General features: G+C 42.2%; 1 protein-coding gene across 1 annotated transcript in view; it reads left to right on the top strand.

Annotated features, from left to right (window-relative positions):
- The window catches only part of NCAM1 (neural cell adhesion molecule 1), a 137259-nt gene that overhangs the window by 88640 nt on the left and 36037 nt on the right, over window positions 1-12582 (top strand). Inside the window, 7 exon segments of the mRNA XM_035893926.1 lie at window positions 1404-1433; window positions 5869-6019; window positions 6609-6793; window positions 7165-7261; window positions 8061-8231; window positions 9482-9613; window positions 10849-10863. Coding sequence (XP_035749819.1) covers window positions 1404-1433; window positions 5869-6019; window positions 6609-6793; window positions 7165-7261; window positions 8061-8231; window positions 9482-9613; window positions 10849-10863 — 781 coding nt within the window.

Here is a 12582-nt window from a genome sequence, read left to right as displayed (position 1 = left end):
TCCTCCGGTGCTGATGCCGTAGAGATTCAGTGAATAGGATTGAAAGGGGACTTCCATGGGTATAAGCAGGGCAGTTCCCTGGCTAGCCTGGCTTGCTCAGGTACAGAGAGTGACTGGTACATCAAAAAGGGACTATGCTGAATTATTATAGTTGCCTGTTCAGCTTTCAAGGAACTTGTGCACAACAGTATCTATACATGTACACAGAAATGATCAGATGATGGGAGTGTCCTAGCCCATGCAGGTGTTGATGAACTGCTCTTCAGGTGGCTTCACCTCAGGCCTCTAGTTACAAGCAAATACTTGCTTTTATCAAAGGCATTCTAAAACGAGGCTGTCTGTACCATATTTTAATACTTAAGTGTCATAATGTCCACTAGAAGCACTGTGGAAATAATACTGTTTTTTATTCTCATTTCCTAAGCTTTCATCTCCATTTCTGTAATGTCACTCTTGTCTATGCTGTTATATCCACACGTCAGCAATGCTTGTGCCTCACATTCAGTAGTGCCATCATGGCTGTGATATTAGCAGGTGATTTTTGACTCCTGAACCGAAATGGATCAAATTGCAATTGAAATAGAGACCAGAAGAAAAAATATTTGAAAGATAAATTGCAGGGGAAAACCAGAACCCAGCAACTTTGGTCTTTCTGAACCACAGTGAATATGGTCCACACTGTTGGTGGCTTTCTCTGAATGGGAAGTGTATGTTTATTGGTAAGGTTTGTGCATGTTTCACTGATGCCTGTTGTTTGGTTGTCCCAAGCCCAGTAAGGATTGGGTGCACACATCACTAAGCATAATGAGCTGGACATTATCAACTGGAGGTACAATGTTCTGCCCTGCTGTCTCCTGTCGGGGGGGGGGCGGGTGGGTCATACTGTTTCAATGCTCTGCAGCTCAAGGTCTCCTACTCCTGGCACAGTATGCATGTAAAAACATGTACAAATGCATGATCTCATTAACAATATGAATGTTAATGTTAATCAGTGTGTGCGGGTGTTAGAAAACCAGTTCTGTAACTATCTTTGCAATTTAGTGACCTGAGTAATCAGAATCACTTCCCCAGTATGCTGGGAACAGGTTTCTCAAAACGGTGAGATGTGAGAAGGAAAACAGTCACTCAATACGTTAAAACAGAAGCACTCTTTAGGTATCACTAGCCTTTGCTTAATCATTTTAAGACTAATTTATAGGATATTAAATTTTGAATGCAAGTCTAAATTGAGATTATATTGGGAAATGTAAATTGTGATCACCCCACACACAAGAGATACAACTTGGAGCCTGCATGTGCACAGAACGCAATGTGGTGCATACACTATGATACCTAAAAGCAACCTTTGATAAAATTTTACTGCTTTTTTTTCTGTTGTTGTGTTCTATATCTGTTCTCTCCAGGCTTCGTGGACCCGGCCCGAGAAACAAGAGGTATAAGATTACCAGACCTTTAGCAAACTCCTTAGTTTTTTGGGTTTGGTTTTTTAAGCATTACAGATTAACAAATCTCTAGTCCAGTAACCTCACCAACTAAACCAGCATTAATAATATGAACGAATTAAATATCAATACATAAAAGACACAGCTTATAGAGTTAGAAGTTGCTTGGCATGTAGTAATGCATTTTTGGATGAGCAAACTAGCTGTGTTGGGAGTGAGTAATTTGGGTTGTCACTTTAAAAAAAAATAAATTAAAAATAAAAGCAAATGTAAAATCTGGCAAATACTGCTTTTTCACTATTTTCTTCTACGCTACCCATGTGAATCATATCTCTCTTCTAGAGTTTTAAGAATCAGCAGTAGCGTGTATTCTGGGAAAGTATTTTTTTCCAAAGATAGCCTCTTCTGCTCCAGCCAACTCATCTGTTTGCTCATGGTACTTGTTAAGTTTGACCTTCTCTTAAAGGACAACTGCATCATGTTCCATTTCAAAATCAATGCAGATAAATCTTTCACAAGTTACATTTCACCGGAAAATGCTCAAAATTGCTAGATTATTACTTGTCTTTGATTTGCAAGTGTCAGTGAGGGGGTGTGGGATAATGCAGTAACTCAGTTTGGTGCAAATGTGGTTTGTTGCTGATTTATTTCACATTCAGTGCTGTATTTTAAAAATAATAACAACAACCTACCTTTACATACACCTGATTTGTAGCATTATTGCTTCAAAATGGACCAGAAAGTATGTTTCCAAGCAAATAATAGGGGTCAGGTAGAGAACAAAATTAGTTATCAGAAATGGGTGACTTTTATTTGTATTTTTAGGATCAACTTTGTGGAGTACTGCATATCCTGAATTCTTTTGTATTTTTAAGCTATCTTAAACCATAGAGTCTGGTGTGGCCTAAACAAAGTGAATGTCTACTTAAGCACCATCTGCCTTTGTTTCATTTGGGGCTGAGAAGATACTGCCCATTCTTACTTCAAAATAATCTGTTGGAATAGAGAAATCGTGGCATGTGAAGGCATTGGATATTCAGACCAGTTTGCGTTGAAGAATTTGGAATTTGAGTAGTTGCATCTCTTCAGGCCTCATGTTAATTCCTTTTACAGTTGTCTCTGTCTCCTCTCCCCCTCCCCAGTGTTTTCACTGTGCTCTCTGTCTCAACCTTTTTATTAACATGAGCACTAATACTATTAAGTTTGCTGTCTCTAAATTTCTTACTGTGTCTGTGTCTTAAAATATCCAAGTGGGGTTCTGTGAGAATGTTGTTGAAGCTTATTGTTGCAGCTTGTGTAGACATACCTCTAAAATAGCTAACGTGGGGTCTTTTAGCAGTGTATTCCAGCAGCAGGGAGTTCAGTTCTCAGAAAGCTGAGTGAAAACTTGGCGTTAAGTGTTTCACTCTTACTAATGCATTAGCTAGTTTGAAGTAAGGACGTTTCTATGAGCTTCAGTCATAGCAGCTGATACGGGTGTTAAATCTTGTTTCCTTGCTTTGGAGACACAATTGCACTTGGCTGCTTCTTCCTCTAAACCACAGTCAACTCTACTTTATATGCACAGTCGATAATGTCTCAGTTCACCATTCTGGTCCTGCATATACTGGAGAATTGTTGAAAGTCATATTAGCAGCATATGCTAAGAAAAGAACCCCTGTGTTATCACCAACAGATGCTAAAAAACTCAGTTACAAGCAAAATTACACCTCAGTTACACCGCAAACTGGTGATGCCTTTATGATAACTGGGAATTAGTGCAACCTTACAAATACCAAGAGCTGCAGATGAGTTCTTATTAGTGCAGTGCAAGCACAGAGCTAGGAGAGGCCACTGGTCTTCCTTCTCTGAAATTTGTAGCTGTGGTCAGGATTTCCCGGTGCTGTTTTGTAATGATGTCCACCGTGCAGAAAGTGGGTGAGGAGAAGATACGGCTGTGTGAAATTAAGTCATGGATACTTGTTTGTGAAAGGACTGGAAAATCCAGAAGGTAGTGGGAATAGGGCAAATACATTTCCTACTTGTCTCTCCTCTTCCCCTTATTGACATCTAGGCTAGCTTTGTACATCATGACTATGTGCCACATGGCATTGTCAGAATTTGGAGAAAAACACCTGCATGTATCTCAGGATAAATTGTAGTAATCGGCGATATAGAGAACCATCATACCCTTTTCTGTAGAGTGGCAGTTGCTGTGGCATGAGGTATTGCCTGTGTCCCTTAGGTTGCCTCTCCATTACTATGAAGCATTTTGTTACCCCAAATCCTCAAAATAAAGAGGCAGTTACAAGGGATTACAAGTGTCTACATCTGGCTCACAAGTTTCTACCTATCCTATGTCTCTAATAGCCAGGAATTGTTAGCATCTGATGGTCTGAAATACAAATAAAGAAAGCTAGTAGCATGCTTTCTTGGGTAGACATTTTTCTCTTTGGAGTGTTTTTCCCGATCTTTCTTTTTCTTTACTTGTGCCTTTTGCATTAAGAAACAGAACATCTTCAGAATTGGCTGCATTACTTGTGAAGTTATCATTTTACCATGACTGTCTAGCATTCTTTTGTTTGTGTTAGATCTTGACAGAGTGTGGAAAAGGCAGATGATACTGGATGTAAAATTACCTTTGCTGTAATGATCATGTGCTGGTACTTTGCCATGTTTATACTCTTGCTTGCTGATGGGGTGATAGAGATGAGTGTTTAGAATATTCACCCAATTCATGAGCTAAAAGAAGCAGGGCGCCTCTGCAGATTTGGTGCCTTGACATTTATGGATCCTACTGCAATAGTTTCAGAAGTCAGCTGGATTTTGTAGTCAAATCACAAGTCAGACAAAAGGATAACAATATAGTCAGCCAGTGAAGAAAGCTAAAAGCAGAATTTGGTTGTGTAAGATACCATGATGTTGAGCTAAGGGATCCTTCCCTGGTTGTAGGAAACGATGCACACACCACCACATGTACATGAAATAAAGAACTGTTCCCAGCAACACAAGGGACTAAGCACAGGAGAGGGAGTGGAGTTTGTTGCTTGTGATATCGGTCAGGGATTGCAGTAGACCTGTGTTGCAGGGTAAAAGAGAGAAGAAAATGACATATAGTTGTTTTTCTGCGGTCAAAGGATACTGGTTTTCTGCATACAAAATTTGACGAGGTCAAATGAACTAATATTCAGAGCTAACAGAGATAATCACATTTACTTGTAGAAACTTCATCAGTCTCAGAGATTGAGACCAGTGGCTCAGAACAGAAAGAGGCTTCAGGCCCAGAGGATCTGACCACTTGAGATACCAGAGATGTACTTTGTGCTACAGCTCAGTGCATTTGGCTGTTTAATATCCTCAGGGTTTTTACTCAGAATCTTGGTACTTGTCCTGTATCTTCCAAGAAAATTAATGCTCTTGGAGCATTAACTGCATTAAGTGTGTGGTAGGCTGTAGCACCAGGCACAGCCATGAGGGTACTTAATTTGTTTACTTGTGCTTGTGCCACTTTGGAAACTACATGAGAGAATTGGTGTTTTAAAGCTTCCAAGCTGAAGCACAAGCACTAAGAGCTTGCAGAAGCACCAGGGTGGAGGGAGGAGTCCATGGCCTTACACGCTTCATGCATTAAGAGAGCACTCGGGCTTTGGTCACGAATTGGAGAGGGGAAAAAAAAAAAAACAACTTATGTGGGATGGGAGATGGGATCCTGGGTGGCTGCAATCCCTTTGAGCAGATAGTAGCCTGGATTTTACATTATTTCTCTCTCTCTCATGGACACACTTTCTTGCATGTGGGAGCAATTTCTAACCTGGGGTATAACCAATGCAGATTGCTCTAGAATGTTCTTGAAGCATAACAGGACCTTGAACCAGTGTCGTCTCTAGAAAGGTCTCACAGTTTTCTTGCCCTGTTTGCTGTACTTGGCTCTCTTCAGTGCCACGTTCGGGTGAAAGTTCTGAACTTTCATTTTGCCTGAGGTCTGGATCTGTTCTTATTAATGCCATTTCAAGGACATTGAAGTAAAACAAGTATCAGTGAAAGAAGAGGAAGGCCTGAACTCTGAGCAGAAACACAGTAGCCATTGGGGAGGTTTTCCACAAGACCGTGCTGGCAGAAATTTTTGACCAGAGCTGGGTCTCTACATTTCTCATTCTGAGAAGAAGCCTGACATTATCCAGCTGTCCTCAGACATGTAGTAGCACCTAATACTTTGGTCCTTCATTTCATTTTTTCCCTTCTCCTGAGTACTTTGAATCACTGCAGTTGGCCCTGTGTGACAAGGAATCTTCTTGTTGCTTCTGGAAATGCCTCTCTGTGCCCTTAATTTCACCTGGCTTGGGGCACTGGAGGGTTGGTGTGAGGTAGACTTGCATTTGTTCCCATCCCTTTAGTCTGCACCACAACTCAGAGCCTAGTTTCTAACTCTCTTTTCCTTTCATGCCAGACCCTGGATGGGCGCATCGTAGTACATAGCCATGCCCGGGTGTCGTCCCTGACTCTCAAAGAAATTCAGTACACAGATGCCGGAGAATATGTATGCACAGCCAGCAACACCATCGGGCAGGACTCCCAAGCCATGTACCTTGAAGTGCAGTGTAAGAAGTGGAGGCTGGGACGGGGAGGGTGTTGTGTGTTTAGAGAGGGTTTTATTTTGATTTCCTTTTCCTGTGATGAGAGTGAGGCACCTACAGGTAGGGAGGTGTGTGTTGTTTAGGTAGAGGGCATGCAAAGCAACTCAGTCTGAAATAATTTTGTTGGAGACATGTTGCTGTGTGCATACATGCAGATGTTTGCTCTAGCTGTCTCCAGCTGGGGTATTGTTTGCACCTTGGGAAGATAATGGACCATCAATATGACGCAGTCCCATTTGTTGGGCGCATCAGAGTTCTTCCCCAGGAGAACTTCCTGGTATGCGTTTCCCTAGATGTGTAGCATGCTGTCTGCTCCTCCTCCCACACTGCATTAGCATCAGCCCTTGGGACTGAGTAGGTTTCCTCCTTAGGTCCTTCGCCAAAAGACACCACCCATCCCCCTAGATGAAAAGATAATTCCAGTTCCCTATATTAGGTTCTGTCCCCCACATTTAACTGGACCCCAGCCAAGGTATCCTTAAAGTGAGGCTGTCTGAGCTACTTTAGGAGATTTTCTGGCTTAAATTGCCTTCACAAATGTGTTGTCTTTCAGATGCCCCCAAGCTTCAGGGCCCTGTGGCTGTCTATACCTGGGAAGGGAATCAAGTGAACATCACCTGTGAGGTATTTGCTTACCCCAGTGCTGTCATCTCCTGGTTCCGGGATGGACAGCTGCTTCCCAGCTCAAACTACAGCAACATCAAAATCTACAACACTCCATCAGCAAGCTACCTGGAGGTGAGGAAAAGCAAGGAGGGGAGAAGGCATATGCAGCCAGGAAGGCTCAGTGCTAACGAATTCATGTTCCTGATGTTGAAGGAGTTAAGTTGTCTTTTGTCAGGGCACCCTGTTGGTAGACAAGAAGTTGTGTGGTGCTTCTGGCACATAAATGCTAAGAAAAATCAGGTAATAGAAGACACCACCCCTGCCTTGCCTTTGAATTTTCTGCCCACTGTAGTTCTCCCCTCTGTGGACAGCCCTCAGAGTGTTAGCACCTGTACGTTATTGTGGCTTCTCTCCCCAGCAAAATGCAGACTGCATTCACAGAGTGCGTTTGTAGGTTGAAAAGGGTTTTCTGATCCGAGAATGAGCCTTCATTCCTTCCACAGGTGACACCAGACTCTGAAAATGACTTTGGGAACTATAACTGCACTGCTGTGAACCGCATTGGCCAGGAGTCCTCAGAGTTCATTCTTGTGCAGGCAGGTGAGCATCCCAGGCAGGGAGATAAGGCAATGCGTATGCAGCCCTTTAGCTGAGGTGACCAAGTGACTGTTCTTTTCTAGTTTGTGGTGGTGGGGTAGCAGGAGAGCCAGCTTCTACTTTCAGAGAGACTGTTCATAGATTTTTGCGTTGGGATGGGGTGTACATAACAAGATTCTCAGTATCTCTGTTTCCTTGTTTCTGAAGGGTCTCATTCTTTTCTGTGCTTCCACTTCGACAGAGCTGTGATCACACAGCCGTTGCATATGTGCCTATGCATGCATGTGAGCTTCTCAAAATCTGAAAAATATCCCTAATGGTACAGGCAGTGCAAGATAGAAACCTCAGAGCACTGTGAACCACCCAAAGAGGCCTGGTGTCTGACTACATGACAGACTGGAAGAACCTCTGGTGTCCTCTCAGGGCTGCCATAGAGACAGATTTAGGAATGGTCAAGCTATGTATTGGAGTGCCTTGTGGAAGAGACTATAGGGATAGAATAGAATCCAGGATGCTCTTGCTACTCTGCTCTGGTTGTCCTTTTTTGAAGAAGGTACTGTAAGTCCCTAGCCTCCTAGAGGAGAGACAAGATGAAGGTCTCTGCACTGTCTAATAGGCATTCTTAAAAGCCCTCTTAACAGCCTTCCCCTCCTGAGGGAAGCCTTAGGCCTAACCTTCTCCTCTCCTTTGTGAAGCTATGACAAGGGTGTGTTTGATGTTCCAATTTTTCTGGTTTTTTTGACACTGGAGCTTGTTTCACACTGTCTTCTGTATCACTGGTTGTTTTCCCTTCCTCCCCCAGATACTCCGTCCTCTCCTTCCATTGACAGAGTGGAGCCCTATTCCAGTACTGCCCAGGTGGAGTTTGATGAGCCTGAAGCTACCGGTGGGGTGCCCATCCTCAAGTACAAAGCAGAGTGGAGGGCGCTGGGTGAGGGAGAATGGCATTCAAGATTGTATGATGCAAAGGAAGGTAGGTGGGATGATAAAACAAGATGTTACCTCCCCCACCTGCATCTTAAAAGACTTTCTTTTCTTTAGGGGAAAGCCGGAGTGGAGGGTTCATAGCTTTGCAATTTCAGCTCCTATATTAAGGTCCCAGACAAGTTCTTAAACATTTGCTTTGTAGTGACACCTGGAATTTTCAGTAAGAAATGAGGGCCCCACTGTGCTGATAGCTCTGTGTGTGTGACGGGGCACCAGTCTCCTCCGCCTGTAGAGTGTGTGTGGTTGCACTATGTTCATCTCTGTATCCCTTCCTTATTCACACCATTCTGTCTGAATAAGGTATCAAATGTGCCTGGTATCAAATGAGGTTGTACTTGCTGACTGGGGAAGTGACTGTGTGCTTCCTACAGAAGGCTTTTCAAGCCTTGTCTGTCAGCCCCTTTAGTTACCCTGCAGTTCCACTTGGAACATAAACCCACCTATTCCAGAAGCAAGTCCAAATCCCATTGCACCCTGTCGCGTTAGAACGATCTGTAGGAACACACGCTTCTTAAATGTATCCTTAATTCCAGTAAACCAAACAGATTTTGATTTGGGAGGACTGTGAAGAGGAGAGCTCTATTTCAGAGCTGAATCTTCCACTGCCAATCCTGACTGGAACTGAAATTCTTGGTTTAGGTCCCCACCGGAGTGATGTGATCACAGCAAGAGTCATGTTTATTTTTCTCATTTCTCCTTTTGTGCCCCTGCAGGAAAAACAGAGCTTATTTCTTCCTTCATATTGCAATGACCCCATAGCAGGTTCTTTCCATCTTGTACATTATCTCTGACTTCCTTACAGATAACTAAAAGAGAGAGATGGGCTTCTCTTCTGCTAAGGGCTTTTGCTTTCAGTTGGATCATGTAGCCCAACAGATAAGCAGTTCCAGGTGGTATGTCTACAGCAGTCAGATCCCTGCATGACAGTGGTCTTCAAGAGCATTATTCAGGGAGCTCCTTGGCACAGGCCAAGCACTGATGCCCTCTGGTGTCTACCACAAGTTCCGCTACATCCCCTCTAAAGAGGCTGTGGCAATACACCTCTCTAATCAGCTCATTGACACAGAAGTGGTAGCTCTGACTTTTCTCTTTGCACTGTTTATGTGGGCCTGGGCCCAGAAGAGGGCTCTGTTACATGGGGTGAGCGTGGCAAAAGTGTATGATAGAAACATGGCATCTATTGTTGACTTAAAGCCTGAGCCTTTCTTTGTTTTTCCTTCCTTGTTTCTGCAACAGCAAATGTGGAGGGTGTGATCACTATCACTGGCCTGAAACCTGAAACAACCTACTCTGTGAGACTGTCTGCGGTCAATGGCAAGGGCGTGGGTGAGATTAGCCTGCCATCCGACTTCAAGACACAACCAGTTCGTAAGTAAAACTGAGACCTCCCTTTCCTTCTCTGGTTCTCTTTCCTTGCATCTTTCCAGGGAATCTCTGCCAATGCATGGATGACACCTTCTCTTGCAGACCTTGCTGCATCCTTTGTTTTTGTTGTGCTTTTTGATTGTAGTGAATTTCGTTACTAGTTAAAAATCTTCTTTGAAGGTAGGAGTCAGAGGAACTATTTTATTTGCACTAGTTTGTGCCCTGGGTTACTAATATAAAATTTGTATTGTCAAAGAGAAGGGGCTATGCAATGGAGAGTTTTAATAAGAAAAAGCATCGAGTTGAGAAGGGCATTGGTCATCTAATATCATTGTCACAAGGGAGGTTTTTTTGCAAATCAGAAATTAAGAAGTTCAGCGTGGGACTGGCCATGAACTGTGGAAGGAGAGGGAGGGAGAGGGATTTCTCTTTTCTGCATATCACTGCTTTAAGATGCCTGTGCAGCACGTAAGGTGATTTCCATAGTCTCTTGTCTGCTTTACTTGGGTAATTTTCCACTCCAATGGCAGGATGCTCTGCTGTGGCTTAACACTTCCCCCTCCTGTTTCAACCAGGAACAGAAGAGGCAAGAATTAAAAACCACAGAGTTATTCAAGACAGGAGGATGTAGAGTGAGTAGGGGAGATGTGACAAAAGCAGGCAGGGGAGAGGTGTTCTCTTATCCTTGTACACAGCCTTATGCAAATATTAGTATCTGTATTCGACCACCCACAGTCCCTGGGGTTCTTCTTTCTTGTTCCCGTTGCATTTAGATCTACAGCATATTCTTCTTCCCACCATCACACCCATACTTGTATACCTATTTCATAGCTCTTCTGAAACCACCATGCAGGACCTTCTTCTGAACTCAGAACTAGCAATATTCCTAGCCCATGTGTGTGCATGCTTTGAGGCCCTGTTGTGCTGTGCATGGTCTTGATTTTGTCTGCCAGCTTCTGCCTCACCAGAATTGCTGAGCAGTATGGGACAGTACACATGCCTTGTTGCTTGGAAATCCCAAGTTCTGTGCAGTAAGCCGGCCCTTACAATTGATGTCCAGTCTGTTGTGATAACTCCTGTAACCTACCCCACTCCCTAGGGTTGGATTTGAGACAGCTGGTGGTATTTTGATTTTCCAGCTCCATGTTCTCTATCTCCTCTTCTCACTACTTCTACATTTTTTTTTTCTATCTCTGTCTTTTCTTTTTGTCTGTGTTCCATCCATGGAAAAACTGCAGGCATCCCTCACTCACGTAAGTGCCTCTATGCATTTCTTTCACTCTCTTTTTGTGTTCCTAGTGTATTCCTCTAACATACATAACATTAGCTTTTAATTTAGTACCTTTTTCCTCTCAGGGTCTTTTAGAAATGAAGTAACTGGTACTGCTGATTTCCTAACAAGACTAACACTGGAATAGAGAATAGTCATCCTACTATGGGTAATACTGCTCCTTTTAGAACAGAATTAGGCATTAACATCTTTCTCTTTATTGTAAAGCATGCAATTAAAATATTTAACTTAGTGGTTGTCTAATAATGGTTAGCAGAGTGGAGTAGTGGAAGGCTTCATGTTTATGAATGGATTAATTTTCAAACTTCAATGAAATGTAGATAATTCAGGAAAAAATAAACAGGAGAAAGTTTTAGCTGAATTGCAGATCTGGTTTAGACCAATTAAGAGCCAACCAAAAACTTCAGAATTTTTAATATCTTCACAATTTTGAAAGCAAAAACTTCAAGAAAAAAAATCACATTTTTTTGTCTCTTCTCACAAATACTTTTTACCATTCCTAGTCTTTGGACAGTCTTCCAGCACTTGTGTAGATTGTATACTCAAATAAACAAACCTCATACTAAATAAAAAAATGCATGTTTCCCCCTTTCCCAATGCAAAATGAGTTAGAAATATTTGATGGATATGTTCAATTGTCAGTTGGGTTCAGTGAAACATTGTATGCTCCATAGCTTTGTGCCTTTCAAATCTGAGTTAATTAATGGCAGCTAAAAGAAACCTCTTTATCTAAGTGAGCATTATTCTGTTTGTTAAAGTATGTGTCCTTGTGGTGAACTGTTGTTATTCCCAAGATTGCATGGGCAAGCTTTATGAAGCTGCCATCGCATTCTTTGAGATTTCTGAAGCTGAAGTAAACAAAGGAAAGACTTTTTTTTTATCCTAATTACAGGTTTTGAATCATGCTTGTGCTATTTTTCCTTAAAGATTGTATTATAAAAAAGCTTGGACTTAGTGGACCACTAACAGGATGAATGGATTGGTAGTCCAGATGGATGAATGAATGGGCAGATGGATAAACAGAATTGCAAATTGCAGTAGTTACTAAGAGTCAACTGGGAGACGTGTTTCCAGAACATATGTGCAGTCAGTTGCCTAAAATTGTTTGGAGCCTGTTAACTTCAATAGGAGTAATATTTCCCTTATATGAAGTTAATCATGGTTAGTATTATAACTATCGGGCAAATGTTTGGTAGGTCCTTCTGATTTGGACATAGTCAATGATACACAAGGGAGATAAGGGCTTAGGTATTCAGTCTCTGTGCAGATCAGTACCACAGGAAAAGGGAAAAGATCCAGTTAAGAAGAGAGGAAAAAGAACATTAAAAGCTTTGTTTCAGCCACATCGACAGATCTGTCTGCCAAGCCTCATGTTCGTCACTTGGGGACAGGTACGTGGCCTTGAAGAACATTAAATCATGCTTGTAGTAGAGTTTTTTTCTTTTTTTTGTTTTAATGTGGCAATCAGCTATCAATCAGTCTGTAGTCTCTAATTCTGCTCCCTTGTAGGGTAAGTTCAACTTCTTTTTTCCTTCTTTGTAAGCTATAAATTTTTTTTTTTATTTACAAATTAAATTCTGCTGATGCTTTTTCAAGCACATTTATGCCTTGCAGCTGTGATCCTTCTAATTCTTTCTCTGCTCTCTGGGGTTCTCAAAGCCCAGCTCGGATCATCAGCTGG

The sequence above is a fragment of the Egretta garzetta genome, unplaced genomic scaffold, assembly GCF_000687185.1.
Source record: "Egretta garzetta isolate BGI_Z169 unplaced genomic scaffold, ASM68718v1 scaffold365, whole genome shotgun sequence".
NCBI classification, from domain to species: Eukaryota; Metazoa; Chordata; class Aves; order Pelecaniformes; family Ardeidae; genus Egretta; species Egretta garzetta.
Note: the sequence above shows the minus strand (reverse complement) of the source record. Positions and strands in the feature narration are given on the sequence as shown.